The sequence below is a fragment of the Astatotilapia calliptera genome, chromosome 15 (assembly GCF_964374335.1).
Source record: "Astatotilapia calliptera chromosome 15, fAstCal68.1, whole genome shotgun sequence".
Lineage (NCBI taxonomy): Eukaryota > Metazoa > Chordata > Actinopteri > Cichliformes > Cichlidae > Astatotilapia > Astatotilapia calliptera.
Genome location: NC_137436.1, coordinates 13,805,221 through 13,822,805, shown reverse-complemented (window position 1 = coordinate 13,822,805; position 17,585 = coordinate 13,805,221). Strand labels below are relative to the sequence as shown.

At 39.7% G+C, this 17,585-nt stretch overlaps 1 protein-coding gene across 1 annotated transcript; it reads left to right on the top strand.

Moving 5' to 3' along the window:
• Positions 1 to 555: 555 nt before the first annotated feature.
• On the top strand, positions 556 to 1,314 carry ripply2 (ripply transcriptional repressor 2). Its single transcript, XM_026193961.2, has 3 exons — positions 556 to 720; positions 812 to 882; positions 970 to 1,314. Exons 1-3 carry the CDS (start codon positions 601 to 603, stop codon positions 1,130 to 1,132), a joined length of 354 nt encoding a protein of 117 aa, XP_026049746.1. The 5' UTR covers positions 556 to 600; the 3' UTR covers positions 1,133 to 1,314.
• The last annotated feature ends 16,271 nt before the right edge of the window (positions 1,315 to 17,585 follow it).

Below are 17,585 nucleotides of genomic sequence, written 5' to 3'. Positions count from 1 at the left end.
CCCTCCCACAGACGCACACGAGCCTCCTTCCATTTCTCACTGAGCACACAAAGACATTAGGGCACGTGTTTCTTCACACCTTACACCCAAATGGCTACACAGACAGACAGAGATAAAGAAAGGGATCAAGAGTTCAGCCTTTTCTCTCTCACAAAAGTTAAGCTGATTAAAATAGGTGCTTGAATTTTAAATTACGTTTACGGATAATCATTAAAAAAAAGCAACACACACACAAAACCTGTCACAATATTGACAGTACAAAACACATGTAGACTTTGCAATCTGCATACATAATACAACTGTGCAAGCAGTTGTATTAATAAATAGCTAGAAATTGACCATTACTGATACAGTTTTAAATAGATTACTATCAGGCAGTTTAAAAAAATCTTAATGCAAAATTAAACCAGAAGGTGACCAAATGACCGTAGTTTGTTGAAGTGTGACTTCGCACCTTATCACCGTGGCGCATGGAAACACTTGGGGACGCGTCAAAACGCAATTTGGCACGGGTTTCCAGGGCCTGATAAAAAGACGGTTCCTGTCAGCTTCCCCACATCCTCACAACACTTTATGAAGAGCTGACCACCACAAGGAGCCATGGAGACCTGCGCTAACAAGAGTGGGCTATCGTCTGTTTCTAACGGAGGCAATTCGAGCCAGCAGTCCGAGTTGTGGAGGCCATGGTTTCGAAATGAGGATAACAATGTCCGACACAAGGTAAGTTTTGCACGTTCAAGTTTGTATTTTTGAAATCCAAACACGCACTGCTTACTTGACAGAAAGACTAAAGAAATCTCTTTGTTTTTAGAATCTTTCAAACCATGGAGACCTCAGTGGCGCAAAAGATCCGAAAACACCTCAAGTGATCCATCCAGTCAAGTAAGTGGAGCTTTATTAATTAAGGCATCGTTGAATAAAAGAGTAAAGTCTACAAATATAAAAACATCAATTGCTTTTTGTTCTAAGGTTGTACTGGCCAAAATCGAGATGCTTTGATTATCTGTACCGGGACGCAGAAATACTCCTTCGCAACTATCCAGTCCAAGCAGCAATCTGCACCTACGAAGACTCCAGCAGCGACGAAGACAACGATGATGACGAGGAGGAGGTTGAAAAGGAGCGGAACTAAATGTCTTCGTGAACTTTGAAGAATGTTGCATGCTGTCATATTGGACAATATTTATATATATATATCTTTTAATTTATTCCTGTAATTATATGTAAATAGTTCAAATACCAGTTACCAAGCTTAAGTTATTCCTTTCACATTTCTACCTCCTTTGTATTTTATAATAAAATGCAGGAAATAAATTTCGTTATCTGGAGTTTATTTGCTTTTTAAATAATAACTGCACGCTCACACACAAATTAAGCATTCAGCGCTGCATTGATTGACTGAAGTGTTCAAGGGAAAATGAGAACTTCTCCAGTAGACTGTGACATTTTCCATTCGAAAGATATCAGGTTGATTTTATGCAAGTGCAGAACTTGTTTGGGCCTTTCTTACTTACTGTATTTATTTATGGCACTGAAACATCTAAAACCTCACATGAATATATCCTACAAGTCACTCTAAATGTATGCAGATCCCTTAATTAGACGTTGTAGCAGAGCTTTTTCTTTCCATATTTGCATTCACTTTACTGGCTATAACCGCTTTCTTTCCACTGAACATCCCTTTTCCCACGGATAAGTGCAGGGTGTTAAACGCACCATTTCCTGTGCAGTGTCGCGTGAAGCGCGGAAACTGTGGGACAGGTGGAGGGCGCAAACCCCTGTCACCAGAGACCATAAAGTTTGGCTGAGACAAACGGAGGTGAAACATTTTAGAAGAAGAAAATGTACTGATAACATTAGCAGAGAATCTGTATTTTATGTGGGCCATCAAAGGACTTCTACCAACTTGTGCGCTGAAGTGCATCAGACCTAACCCATAAAGTCACACGTCCTCCTTGGGATGACACCGCATATTTGGGGAGCAAGCATGAAGCAGGAGGTCGAATCTGACAGGCACGAGGCGAGGAAACAAAAAACTGTTAACATTAGGTTTGCATTTTTTTTAAAATTAGGCTCTTAGTTTGACTCAGTCAAGCAGGATTTGGGGTGAAAGGGGGAGGTGCTAACAGGCTCATGTGATAACAAACCTTGCAATAGAGAACCACTGTGTTTCATCTGCTCAATGTTTCCCAACCTCTATCCTTATGGACCCCTACTTTACAACAAAAGCATTCATGGACTAGTTGTATTTTCTTAGCTAGAGCTAACCCCCATGATCTTGATTGTTTAAACTGTTGAAAACCAACTAGTGACTGAATTGGTTTGACTGAATGTATGTTCCAGTTCTTATGCTTGTGCCTACGCTTGCTTTAAAATCATAGCAAGTGTAGGCACAGAAACAACACTGATGTAGAGTGTGTTAACAAGAGCTAGATTAACTCATTGCAAACCTTTACTGGTCCATTATTCCGCCTGCTATTGGTGCATTATTGGTGCCCATATAATGCACCATCATTCTATACATATGTATAGTATCTTGTGTTTTTTTCTGGTTATATAACATATATCACCCAGTAAACCAACATGAATTAATAGCGATCTAAGGATAAAAGCCTGTGAACTTAGAGCCATATCAGTTGCCTGTTTAGAGAGTGACATCTCAACCTTTCTTCTAAAATTCCTCTGATGATGTTTATAATAACAATGTGTCCTTACTGGAATGCAGAAGTGAATGAGTTTATTATTTTAAAGTTATGGTATCAGGTTGTGACTACTCAAATTTAAATCAAATTCAAATTTTATTTGTCACGTACACAGTCATACACAGTACGATATGTAGTGAAATGCTTGGACAACTGCTCGTGACCTAAAGAAAACAAAAAAGGAAAAGGCTATGAATAAGATAAGTTCTACTGCTTGTAACTGTAGTAAATCCCAACAGAGTCTTGGGTTTTGGACCACAAAACATATGACATGTCCAAATAGTTACATCAGCCAGCAATCATGCGATATAGCAATTAAAGTGACACTTGTCATGTTAAAGTTCTGTTTCATGAGCTTGCTCTACTTTGGATATGATGCAAGTACTATGAGTAGTCTAGTATGGGTTGCTAAAGCCTCAACAACATATCTGCACATTTGAACTGTTGAACTTTTCAAGTCACACCAGTGTTGACCTTTTAAACCGTGCCATGGGAACTTTTTAGATCATCTGTAGGTGTTCTGAAGAGTGCAAAGTTTGCACGCCTTTGTGGTGAGACAAATTTTGGGCTCTTAACTGCACTGGGGGCGATGCATCACCCCAGCACATGTGACATATCATAGACAGACTTCAACGTAGGAATGTTTAATAATTTGCAAAATACTTGTTCGCTGATACTTTAATAGTAGTACAGGCCTCTGATTAATAAAGAAAAAAACTATGGTGTTGTTGGTTCAATAAACCATCACAAAAGGTAAAACAATGACTTTCTAGAGCAAGTGATCACAATCTGAGTCCTGAGCATCAAAATTCATTTTAATGTCTAAATATTCAACTGAGATCATAGATTTTGATGAATTACTGAAGTAATTGTCTGCAACTGTAGGAGCTTTGGGACTTTCCCAGGCATGCGTGGGTGTTAAAGCTACTGGAGTGTCACTTACTTTGGTGTGAAATCTGCTCACGTCCAGGAATAAACATAAAACAAGGGAAAGATGTGTGTCCTCGTGAAATGATAGCCAGCTGAATGCTTGGATAATGCAGCTGCAAATATGATAATAAAAAGTAAACTGTTATTTACCATTGAGACTTTGAATGCTGAACATTGCCCAAAACCTAACTCAGCTTTGTAAAGTTTGTTTTATCAGACACATGCTGCTTTTGCATGTGCTGGTGTGAACTTGAGTGTAAAGAATACAAACCTAAGACAGTAATATTCAGTCTCAAGTAGCCACATGTCCCAACTGTCATGCACCTTGGTTACAAACAGATGCAACCAGTGACAATGAAACACATAAATATGGAGCGATGGATATCACTTTTACCCCCAGTGCAGTGGAGATTATGGTTATATTCAAATCAGTTCATGTTTGTCTTATATGAAGTCACAAGTTGGTGTTAATCAATCTTCAGTATTCATTACTGTTCAAATATCAATGTATAAATATCAATGGATAATAATTTTGGGAGTTTCTAATGGAATATTGTTGTTTGTTTTAGTTCATCTGGTGAGCTTAAGTGGAGGCATGCCCCTGTGAACTCTGACTGCACTGGTGGTGTGATTGTAGACACCTAATGAGGTGATGAAGTGTGACTCGGCCAAGTTGGGACTGATCTTAATCAACCAGCTTCCCACAGGCACACCTTTGTTGGGCTGTGAGAACAGAGGGGTTGCAGTTAGAGATGCATTTTGGTCATTTTGGTTCGTATCTGTTGTTTCGATAGTTCTCTTGTTTGTTCTGTTGCTCGAAGACAGTTAAGCCAGTTATACAAAAAGGGAGCTGTGTGCTCCTGAATATGCACAAGATTGTCTTTGGCAGATTTGTAGACAAGAAGCACCACTGGTGTGGAATAGAAAATGTGATGTATATGAATTAAGGTATGAAAAAACTCTGGCTCAGTTTCTCAAAAAATTTAAAGCACAATCTGAAAGTGTTGAATGCTCAAACCTTCACACATCTCTGTCATTTTTATGTTTCTTTTTTATGTTTAACATTTTTTATGTTTCTGTAATGGTTAATCCACAAGTATGGACATGCTCTTTAATGAAAATTATAATTATTATCGTTATTTTTAAATTTCAGCTTTACCGTTTTACAAAAAAAGCAGAAAATGTTTTGATTAAAATGCCAAATTGCTGTTCTATCTATCCATCCATCCATCCAAAGTTTTACTTGTTTTACATAGTAAAAAATGTAGCAAAAGTCAATAATTATATCTGTGTAATATAAACACATTAGGAAACAGTACAGTAAGTGCATATATACAGAACTACAACAAAATAAATATTTAATACTGTCATATGATGTGTAGTAGTATGCTTACAGTAATCAACCCCCCCCCCCCACACACACACACAAATGCTAATTGCCTTCCTCTTCCTCTGTGTTGTTGCTGCTACATCTTCTTGTCTAACACTTGTATAAGTCACTTGAGGCCTCTTTTATGCTCTGACACATGATTAAATTGTTCTTCCAAATATGTTTGAACAGGTGCAACATGACTGAGACTAATTGGTAGTCATGTTATTGCATTTTGAAGGCCAGTGTTTCGAGGTGAACAAAGTGTGTGAAATAATGCAACCAATGCAGACCAATGGAACTGTGCTTGAAGTCGTGTTTATTTGATGGGATTTTCAATATCATCACTCAGATGATACATGAAGAAGCTACTTTTAGCTGCTTGCTGATTCTTAATGTGTCACCTTAGCAGGTAGCTGTGAATGTCTTGGTTTGTGTCACTTCCTGGGATCAAACCAGGGAGCTTTCCTGTGCTAGGCAAATTGTAAACCACTACACTATAGAGAAACTTTTGCAGATTACACAGAACCTTTAGAGAATTGTGTTTCATTATTTGTGTGCATAAAATTGGTAAAAACTCTAATGAACATTTCATTTCATTTTTAGGGGACTGAATGCAATGCAACCCTTAATAATGTAGATAGGCTGCACATATCCTAATGGAGTTTTCAATCTAGTTGGGGCGATCATGGCTCAAGAGTTGGCAGTTCGTCTTGTAATTGAAAGCCCCAGCTCGGACAGTCTCGGTCGTTGTGTCCTTGGGCGAGACACTTCACCTACCGCCTACTGGTGATGGCCAGTGGGGCCGATGGCGCGATATGGCAGCCTCGCTTCTGTCAGTCTGCCCCAGGGCAGCTGTAGCTACAACTGTAGCTTGCCTCCACCAGTGTGTGAATGTGAGAGTGAATGAAGAGTGGAACTATAAAGCGCTTTGAGGATCTCGAAAAGCGCTATATAAATGCAATGCATTTAGAAAGCTACAAAGCTCAATGTGGGTTTTTGACCAAAAGATGGGGCAAGAGAGCCAAAAGTGAGTCTTCCCCTGGTTTGCAGCACTGCAGTGTAATAGTTCAGTACATCCACTTGGGGGCTGTGTTGTACTTGAGAAGTAATCAGTGAATTTCAGTTATATGATGGAGTAAAATTCAAACTCTATATGTATATAAAAACAGAGTTTTACAGAACGTCCCTCCTGTGATGTTTCTTTGTACATCACTGTACAGATGAATGCATAGGAAAATACTTAACATGTCATTTATGATGCAGAATCTGCACCTATTAAGAAATGTAATGATATAAATTGTTTATACACTGGAATAGATCATTATATCATTCTGGAAGTTTAATTTCTGGAAATACTGAATATCTTCTATTTCCTGCTGCTGAGATAAAATATATGGATACATTGTCAGGGGTTTCTGCTTTAGCCGGCAAAGGTAAATAACTGATTTCTACTCACAGTGGAATAAAAAAAGACATTTCTATAACTCCAATTTTCAAAGTAAAGCAACAATAAACTAATAACAGCAGTTTTCCTTAAAAAAATGATGTAAAGAGGACACGCGTGTCATGAAGCAGGAGAAACACACAGACTGGGCAGCAGTTTTCCACAAGCTAAAGCATAGATCTGTCAATGAAGTGAACCCCTTAGTAGCTACATATATCTCTGCTGAGTGAAATAAACCAAAGAGTTGCTCTGGTTCTTCTCGCTCCACGAACATGCTGGCTCACACTGCTATCTAAGAGAAAAGGCAGTTGTGCTTTTCTGTACCCTGTTATCCCACCCTCCTCTTAAATAGTTAGTTTGGTCTTCCGTCTCTGAGATGTGTGCAGTGGAGATAATTACAATTTCAGTAACGTTTGTCAGGTGATTACCTCATAATCCCCTATTTCATTTGATAAGTCACGCATTGATTTAACTCAGAGTTGGACCTAATGGAGTATCTTTTCCACCGCTACAGTGATTTGTATGCTGGGGCGAAAGGACAACGGCAGATTGGAGGCAGAAAAACAGGCGCTCGCCGTTCCCGTTCACTCGGTAGCTTGTGAAAGATGAACGAGGAGAGAGAAGGCAGGTTTAATCACAGCAACACGAATGCGACCAGTAAATCACTGCTGTGGCTGATACAGTAGCATGTGCTGGTTAGAACACTCCCTCTCACATAAACGCTCCCTGTTTCTCTCTCTCTCTCTCTTTTTTTTTTTTAAATTTTGTCTTCTTGCAGGCAGGGAGGGGGGATGGGGAGATGAAAATGCTGGATGAGAGATAAGACAAGTGAAGGGAAAAGAGACCTGCTTGGTATTCACCTGTCTCTCTGGATCAATAAAGGTAATTTGGGCTGATTCCTCCCTGTAGGCCTCTTAGCAGACAGAAGGGGAGAGGGGTCAGCCACTGCTGAGCTGCAGGGAGCTAGAATAACTTAGAAACACACTCTGCAAATTACTGCCCCTGTTTGAGAATCTCTCATTCAGCTATTCCTCTACCATGACAAGAGCTGCACTGTGATACAGAGTCCTCCAGGTAAATGTGGGCTAACTGGATGTATAAAAGGCTATGCTGCACAGACGTTCTGTATACCCTTGTGTTAGTGGTGTTTGCACTGTGGCTAAAACTGTATGGGCAAGCTGTAATGTTCCCAGAAAAGGCTGAAAAGTAACCCCACCTTTACCTTTATCCTAACCGTAACCCTCACCAGAAAAAAAAGAGAGGGAAACCAAAAGTTTCGTCATGACTATCGGTTTTCACATTTAAGACTTTGTGAAAGCTGTGATTCCAAGCAAACAGTTCAAAGAGGGGTTATGATACCCATAAAGAAGATGGGTTTTTAGAGGCCAGAGCTGGGTGTTCAGATTCACAGGTCAAGGCTCATAAATTACTATGAAAACAGGGGTGTCAGGTAGCTACACAAAGAGTGACCAGTCCTGTTAAATCAAGATTTAAAATCAGAGTGATTTTCATTTTTTGATTACATGCCATGTGTTCCTTTCTCCTTGCTGCGGTGATCTACTGTAAACCTAACAGATTGATTTTTTTTTTTCCACATTCCTGATCACAACCTCTACCTTTCACTCTCTTAGGGCTGCAGCAGATCTCATCAGTTGGTTATAGGCATGGAGGTTCTCGTCCGTCATGTGGGGTCACCAGCCTGAGAGGAATGCTCCATGTCATGGATGTCAGGAGAGGAAGGGGTTTCCCGAGGGATACAATACCCAACAAAGTGTACTGCACTTCTGGCCAGTCATTGGTGCTTGTCCTGCTTGTATTGTGAATTTCATCAAAGCGCACAGGTGTGCATTGCACTGACACACACGCACATATATCTGTCCTCATGTCTGTCTCTTAAATTTACACACATGGGTAACACACTGATCTTATCTTGAGTCCGCATGTTCCCAAGCGCATGTATTTGCTCATACATACACCCCCCCCCCCCCCCCCCCCCACCCCGCCCACACTGCTTCCTATGAAAAAGATGAAATGGTGATTCCAGGCTGTACAAAAAAGGTTTTTACTGCATGTTGATTGCAGAGGAACAGAGGTGAAACTGGTTGTAGTTTGTACTTATGCTTTAGTAGGTCAGGCCTTTTGAATTTTCATGCACATAATTGGGGAGAAGAATGGGGGTCCACAAACCATTCCCATGTTTTGATCCTAAAAGGTGTCCTGCAGCCTGGAAAACATTTTCTGAAGGGATCCGGTTTGTAGGACTGAAGTTGTCCTTTAATGCAAGGTGTCAGAAAAAAGTGTCAATCAAAACTCTGCGATGACAACTATTGCCGAAATTTGATTAATGGTCTCCTTTTGCTTTCCACATCTTACTGTCAAACTTCAATTATCTTTCTAGATCATTAATTGCTTCTTGAGGAAGCACATATTGATAGTCCATCATGTGCGGAACTGTTTGAGGCCGACTTAGCTGACAAGTCATTTCCATTCTAGTACCCTGACCTAATCACCATATCCTATTATCATTCACACGAAAACACTAATTACAAAGGCAGGGTGAACCTGATTTATGCTAATGGAAACGTGAATATGCCACGGATGCATTAATCTAGAGTATAGGACCCTGTGCTGGTGTTAACTGTGATTAGCATGTGATTACCATAGCATGGGTTATATCTACTGGAAGCCCTGCTTCTGATGGGCTTGAGAAAATCTCTCTACTCACTGGCTGTGAATGAGACTGTGACTCTTCACGACAAGAGGAAATAATAATAATAAAACAAAATTGACAATTTTGATTGTTTTACACTAAACAAAAACATCTAAATTCTAGCAAGGCAATTTTCTTTTTTAGAATGAGTGTAACAGCCCAAGTGCTTTCAGTGACAGATTGTTCAGACAGTTGGATTATATTAAAAAAGGGTTATACATCTGATGATATACCTATCTGAGTTCTTCCTTCACACCAGCACAATGTCAGCCACTGGAATCTTTTATGGTGCTGGCAGAAGTTCCAGTGAAGGCTGTTTAGTAACCTAGGCTATTTAAAACCCAAACTTCTTTTGAATATAAAGAAAGTTCTGTTTTATAAGTAAACTGACGTTCAAAATTTTGAGTCTGGCAGTAGGATTTTACTTTTTGTTACAGTGAGGACTATCTCACTGTAGCACACAGTGTCACTCTGTGTGTGACACTATCTCAGTTTCCTCCCTACTAATGATATTAAAGTTTAAAAATTAGTTTTATTTCCTCAAACAAGATAAGTGGATTTGTTAGACTGTTTTCACTTGGTGATCAATACAAATTTAGTTCTCTAGTCTAGTCAGACTGATTTTGATTTTTTCAGTGCCTTAAAAGGTGCCTATAAATAAAATGTGGAGGTGTGTATGTGTATATAGGCTTTGCTGAAAGCTGTTTTCAATCATGAATTTGCAGATACTGTGTATGCAAGATCACTCACTGCATCGTATTCCATGGTTTTGGACAAAAAACTAATTTGTGGCAAAATAAGTTATATTAGGCTTTTTTTAAAAACAATTTGTTGATAAATTAATTGCTGGATAACTAAATACCATATAGTGTATTATTATGGTCTAGTATATGTTGGATTAGAAGTGATTTCACATGATTGTTGTCTATAAATGAGACATAGAGATGTGTTGAATTAAGCACTTGCAGAGGTGTCTCCCAGTAGTAGTCCTCTGTTACCATCTGTTCCTGCAGACAGTCTGTTCTATGCAGCTTCCAACAGAAAGGAGGATGCGTTTGTTTTGGGATCCACACGAGCACAAAGAAGGGGGCCCATTCTTTGATTCCCGCTTTGATCCTTCCATTGAGAGGACCCAGCCGTGGCCATCTATCTGCATCCCATGGCTTCTGCCTGCCTCGATGGCTAGTCGGACAACCGAATCTGGGGGCTAGCAGAGCTGTGTGCCCTGCACATGGCACTCGTAGCATAAGGAGCCCATTGATGAGGCAACAGATTGGCTTTGAGTATACCTGATGGTTATCCCCCACTTCTCTCTGCTGGTCCTCCTCTCTCTTTTTCAACCAACCAAAGACAATCCCTGTGTCTCCCTGCTTTCTAATACAAATTGCCAATGTGTAGTGGATTTAAGAGAGTGGCAGAAGCCATTGTTGGGTAATCTGTACCAAAAAGGAGAGGTGATGTTGAGTGTAGTCCTTTTCTTAGTAAGGATTAGGCTTGGTTTTTCTCTGTTAGCCCTCTTTGGGTGATGTGTTTGGCTTTAGTAGCAGCTTGGCAGAGTCGGAACAACTCTGTGACGGGTACTAAACCCATGTGAGTGTGTACATGTGAGCGTGGGTATGTGTGTGTGAGGACTTTGTACGAGGGTGGATTCATCATTAGCTGAGCAGAGGGTCATCTGGCTTTAATAGGTGTTCTCAGGTGTTGGTTCTGGTGTCTACAGCACTGGTGTTGTTTGCTGTTGGGAATCAGATCCTGGCTTCCCCCTTCCCCCTCCACCTTCCCTCCATTCTGCTTCAGTCCCTCTGCACCCCAGCTAATACCACGCTCATTACGGTGTTATCGATCTGCCTTTGCTGCACACCAAAGGGCAAAGAAGTCCTCTCCTTTCCTTCTCCCTTTTGTCATCCTTTCCCCTCTATACCTTTTTATAATCTGCTCTCTTTTCCCTGTGCCCTTTCCTCTCCGCTGACATCCTACCTACTGCTATTTCCTCATTGGCAATTATATTTCTGCTCAAGGAGATGAAAAAGCTGGAAACTGACACTTTCCGTGTTTTTCTTAGAGGCTTTGTCTTTGTGGTGTTTGTGTCGTATGTCATGTTTGTGAGCAGCAACATAAAGAACATGATTTTAGACACATATAGATCTAAAAAGAAAACACAACTCTCCTCCCACTCCTCTCCCTAGTGTCTCGTGTCTATGGCCAATCCTCTCTCCAAGCCGTCATGCTTGTTGTTCTCGTTTTTTTTTTCTTTCTTTATCTTGTAGGAGATTTGGTGTCTTGTAAAATAACACCCAATTTATTATACAGAAATCTGCAAAAGTATGCAGCCTTGTGTGGGCTGAAGTATAAACACTGAGAGGTGACTTTGAAGGGGGTCTTGAATTACAGTTCTGTGCAATCTGCACAATCTCCACACTTCAACAGTTTAGTGTACTGTGCAGGGATTGGATCTGAAAACAGATTTATTTTCTTACACAGATGCATGTGTTGCATTTGTCATTTGCATTTTTTTTCAGAGGTTATTGCTCATTGGGTTCAAACAAGTCACAAGACATTTTCATATTCTGATTGAGAAGCAACTGTAAGAGGTTAAAAAAAACCTAGCATAATTCTGCTGACTACAGAATACATACAGACAAAATAAGTGTTCATTCTGTTTCCAAATATTTTTCGTTCTCAGTTTTGAACAACATTATTAAGGGACCGTGGCTAAAAGGTTAAGCTAGGGCATGCACTGCCCACTGCAGTGTGCATGTCTGCTTAAAAAAACAAAGTAAATGCAGTCCCTCCTCCCCACCCCAACTCAAAACTTCTTGTGTTAATTTAGCAATTTCCCTTAATATCTGGATAAGATATTCACCCATGATAATAAGCTCATGCATTCGTTTCCCAACCAGGGGTTTAATAATTAAAATATTTTATCATACATGTGAACAGACATGCACGTCTAAGCATGTTAATTCACCAAACAAGAGCAGACAGAACTGTTACTCATTACAGTCTGACTCTTATCGAGCGGGGCTGGGGGCCACGCTCCATCAAAACACCCATTTTTGAGGTTTTAAAAAAGTCTCTATGTACTGGAGCTGCACAACATATTTAAGTCTAACAGTTAAGGTAACACGGCCTGTTAAATATAAATGAACCTACCATGAGCCAAAATATTGAAATCTTTTAACCTAGTTTCCTTCACTGTGAGCTGCTTATGACTATTTGGCAATTTAACTTTACATGTTTATTACAATAATACCAGGTTTCTGTTGCATTTATAAGTTTATAGAAGCAAAATCTTTTTTTGTTGTTGCTATTTTTAATGATAAAACAAGGAATTAAATATCTATTATCTATTCCCATGTGCAGGGTTTTTCCTGCATATAAACATTTTTGGCACCCAACAAAGTTTTGGCTTCACACGACAGCAAAATTACCAGTACTGACATTTTTTAGACAGGTTTTTTTTTTTTTTTTTTTCCAATAATAGGGGCTTAATTTACATTTAAATACAGGCTTAAAATATTTATTAAAGTAACAGGAAAACCTAAAAAAAATAGACCTCTGTAAACTCAGGTAGCACAAACTCATTGTCTGAACTACATGCAGACCAATTCTGCTTACATGTGCATGCATAGTCATCTCAAAGGCCCTACCAACTGAGTAATTCTGGTGCTGAAACTCTTTCCTTTTATAAAACTTTTGGTGTGCTTTTGAATTGGTTGGATCCAATGAATCATAGACGTTATAAACAAAAATGTAATTTTTAAACATATAAACATTGTTCAGTTTCGTGATGATATTCATGTAGTTTTTATGTCAAAGCCACAGGAAGCCACTGGAGATGGGGAACAAGCTGCAGGTTCGAGACCCCTTTGTAGATCCAGTCAAACCAAAAACATGGCAGGAAACCAAATAATGGCTCTCAGCAGGGATGGTATTGATTGAATTTGAGAGTTTGAAAGTATGACAGAATGCCCGAGCATCTTGATGCATTATATTGCATATTACCTGTTGCCTGGTTTTGGTGTTTTTTGTTATTATAGATAAATACATTTTATTGTATATTTTACAGAAATGGTGCAAATTAGTGTATAAAAACACTTTTTTTAATTACTTAAAAAAGGCATATATACATGTTAGTTATTTTTTTTATGAAATTGCTCACTAAACTTAATTTTTGCGCACAATCAGTGCTTTATTCCTAATTTAGAGCAAAATATTATATTATTGCTTTTTACTGTGTTTATGCTTGCCAGGTCTTTCCTTAAAGAACTTCACTTTCTGATCGAATTTATTTGCATTTCTTCTGCTACAGTAACTCAGCAAGGGGTTGTCTGTTGTCTGACCTCACAGCTCGCAGGCTGCACTGCCTCTTTAACCATAATTGCTTGCATACCATATTACAGCATACTTTTTGACTTTGCATTTATATCCTCTTGCACCCTGACTGCATATATTCCTAAATGACTTCACCCAGTCTTACAGTGTGGTTTGATAATTTAGAACTGTTCTGTGCAGCACTACAGAGGTGGCGTTGGGTCTCTTGCTGTTGCCCAGGTTGGATACCTCTGACCCCCCGCTACCTCTATGTCTTTGTTTCACGGCTGACAGAAGGAGTGCCAAAGCTCCTCCAGCTCGGGTGATTTATGACCAGCAGCTGCTCCTGCAGCCCATGAACCACACAGCTGGGTGTCAGATGTGGTCTTGCTGTAAGAAGAAACTTATCTGGCAATCCAACATCAGTTGAAGGCTGGACATAGAGGGAGTAGGGGTAAAGAGGAGAGAAGACCAAGTGGAAGAAAGATGGACTGGCAGGACAAATTACAGGGAAATAAAAAGGAAGCATTAGGTTTAGAGAAAGTGGAGGACAGTAAAATAGAAAAATAGTGGCAAAAGAAAAAAATGAAAGTTAAAAATAAAAGATTAAAGTGCACGAAGCCTGAAATGTGTAACCGAGACATCAATTCCTGGTAAAAAGAAAAAGAAAAGAAAAGAATCTGAATGCACCAGCTCTGCTCTGCATTGATTTCTGCTGGTGTAGGGAAAGCAAAATGTTTGTATTATTTCATAAGCCAATTAGCTGCAAGGAGACTCTTCTCCCTGTGTGCCTATTGACCCACAGTCTGTGGCTTCAGCTTTATTGTCTGGGGGGTGCTCTATAAAAGATCAATAACAGGCGAGTGATTGGATTATGGGGTAATCAATGCATTGTACTAATATATAACCAGAGTGATTATAGAGCACTGGCTAGTAAGAGGCCTTAGAGAGCTGTAATGACATCACACTCCCGCTGGCGGTCAGGAGAAAAGTGTGCGTTCAAAGTGAAGTGTGTGTGGATGAAATTATGCATGCGTGTGTATATGTGCAGGTGCATGTCGCAAGTGTACACACGGTTGTGTATTTGTGTGGATGAGTGCAGGGGGTAGCGTGGGGGTAGATGATGGGTTGATTTTCTTGATTCTTCAAACAGCTGAAGAATAGTACTACCAGATGGTGTGTGATAGCTGCTTAGAAGAGGCCATCATCAGATTCCTGCTGTAACATAGTGACAGGGCTTCTGGGTTCATTACAGCAACATATGTGGGAAATGGGAGAATAATAATAGCTGTGAAAAATAGGCACTACACAACCTCTGCAATCTTATCGCTTAATTGTTTTTGTTTTTTCTTTTTTCTTTTCTCTTTGCCACTTTAATAAAAAAAAGTATGGATTTTATGGGAACGGTTTTGCGTGAGAAAACTGGAGAAAGTATTTCTTCTGAATATAGCGGAGGAAAGCTGTCAGCAAATGTTGCAAAATAGTTCACACAATTCACCTCATGGCATTCATGACCATTTGCTAGGCTTCTAAGAGAGGGCAATCTAAAAAGAACAAAACTATATTCAAGGCTATTTTTTCCATATGTGTCATGACTCTTATTTTCACAGTATATAATTTTTTCTTCCATCACGATATTTTTTTTTTAATTAAGACAAAAAAAAGGAGAAAAGAATCAAAGCTTTGTGACTTTAAATTTTCCTCCAACTCAGAAAGCTTCCAAAATAGTTGCAAGTTAATTAAGTGCACCCAGTTTAAAGTGATGCAGCTACAATCCTGGCTGTAATTAATTGTACCTTTATAAAGATTGCAGTGTTACAGAGGTGAGGATTCAACTGTGATTACTTTGGAGGATGTGGTTTTGTGGGGCTGTTGAAATTCTATATACATAGCATCAGACAAAGAAGCATTTGTGTTATTTAAGTTACCCTCGCTGACAAAAATCTGATGAACAAAACAATGAGAATAGTTCAGCAACATCACAAACTGCGACCTCCATAAAACAGTTTGAACAAAAAAATAAGCCTCATAACCATCATTCAGGTCTGATTTATTATCTATGTGCTGCATTAGTTTTCAATGGTTTTAGGTATTTATACCTAATAAAAAGGCAAGCAAAGTACATACATTTTTACAACCCATAAAGCAAAATTACTTTCATCTTTTTCTTGTGCACAAGAAGAAAACGGGGAAAAAAAACCCCTTAAAATATACATGATTTTGTTTGGACAGCAATCATTTAATTTCTCCTCCTATTCCTAAATATGAAGCCAAATTTGAGAGTTCATAAATAACAGACATTAAAAAAAGCAGCCAGCTGGTAAAGTTGTTCATTGTCTACTCAGCTGAGAGGAGAAACGTGCCTGGCAGGCTAATCTTGTTAGACACTTAACACCAGAATGCCAGAAAGTAATGATGTAACGTTAATGACGAACCTTTTCACAAGTAATTATCTGTGTTTATCAACATGTGTCAGGCCATTTGATATAATTGAGTGAATGATAGCCACCAATCTTGTCACTCCCATTTATAATTTCTTTGATTTGCAGAGTGCTTGTTAAAAGCTTGAGCCACGATGATATCAGCAGAGTGCTCTGCTGCACACTGATGCTGTGTGAGGCGCGCCGCTTTTGTCACGCTTCTTTATCCACCAATTTTGTACCAAAGGACAGAAAAGAAAGTGGCAGAGTGAAAGAGATGTGGTTAAACACCTTAAATCCTATTTAAGGTGTCTTTGTTTGATTTCTTCTTAGCTGCTTTTGTCGCGTGTCTCTTGCTCAAATACGAGACGGAGATCTGGTCAGAGTCTTGCACTGAGGGGAGCTTTGGTAAAGTTCCTGTTTGCTTAAGAGTTTAGGAGGCTTTTGTGTGACAAATTGCAAAGGAGCTTTTAGAGGACATAATGGGACGCAAAATCTTTTAAATGAAAAAGTGCATGCAAAGACAATGAAGAGAAAGAATTAAGAAAAAATGCAAAACTGTTGTGTCACTGCCTTTTTAAACGTAGCTGTCGTCATCTTTCTTTCGTTACTGGTAACCTTAAGCACAGATTTTAATTTGAAATATTTCTGATCACCATATGAAGGACAGTTGTAACACTGTCACAAAATAACACGCCGTGTTCCACATCCTACATTTGTAAATTAAACTTATCTTTATTCAACATGACATGCACGCCCAAATTTATTGTGTCAGACTGGAAACTTTGATGCATGTTCCTCACTGCTGTCATTTTTCCTAGCTGTTTAAGTGTCTGTTTAAAAGCTGCCCTCTCTTCAGTGGGCTTGTCTTTTACCTGTCAGGCCTGTCGAAGGCACTAATCACCCCACAAAGCTGAACGAGCGCACCATGCGCTTGTTAGCCATCGTCCCAATCTTCTGCCACATCCCCCTTTGACATCCGCACAGGCACTTAATTCCCCCCTATTATGTTCTTATGTTTCTATAGCCTCCTAATGAGACAAGAAAGGGGAGTATCAGGTTGTGTCCATTGATGCGACAGGCTCGGCGTGTGTTGAATGCGTGTGAATGCATGTGCCAGTGCTCTGAGCCATCTGCCCATCACAGGAACATGGCGTGTAATAACAGAATCATGACCGTGGAGATCAGGGCCCCGGCAGGGAGCCTTGTATTCATTGAGCTTTAAAGGCAGCCATCCAACACTGATCAGACACGCCCAACTTGTGCCCCCCCCCCCCATCCCAAAGCCTCTTTATGTGTACCCCAAACGCTCATGTACCCCCTGATTCCATCTTTCCATCCGCTTAGGCCTCAGACTCCATGTTGCTAGGGGTGATGCAGTCCTCAGGGTCAGAGGTGCTTGTTGGAGGTGAGGTTCAGACAGTGGGCCCATCTGATAGGACCATCTGGACGAGTGACCTGACATAATTAGTTATTAATTCTTCTTTTGGGAGGGGGGGCCAGTGCTCTTACTCATGCTGCTGCTGTTAGCACCAGGATTACGGATGTAACTCGTGTTCTCATCTGCTGGCGAAAAATGATAAAGAGTGACGAACAGATCTGAATAAAAACGCTCTTAAATTTGCTTCAACCAAAAAAAAATATACCTTTAGTCAACCGGCTCCGAGGGGGATCTTGCAGTTTTTATTACTCT

Excerpts from the sequence above, each read along its gene's own strand:
- ripply2 (XM_026193961.2), top strand. The coding sequence starts at position 601 with ATGGAGACCTGCGCTAACAAGAGTGGGCTATCGTCTGTTTCTAACGGA. Across the intron at positions 721-811 it reads ATAACAATGTCCGACACAAG|AATCTTTCAAACCATGGAGA; the intron begins GTAAGTTTTGCA and ends CTTTGTTTTTAG. Across the intron at positions 883-969 it reads CAAGTGATCCATCCAGTCAA|GTTGTACTGGCCAAAATCGA; the intron begins GTAAGTGGAGCT and ends TTTTGTTCTAAG.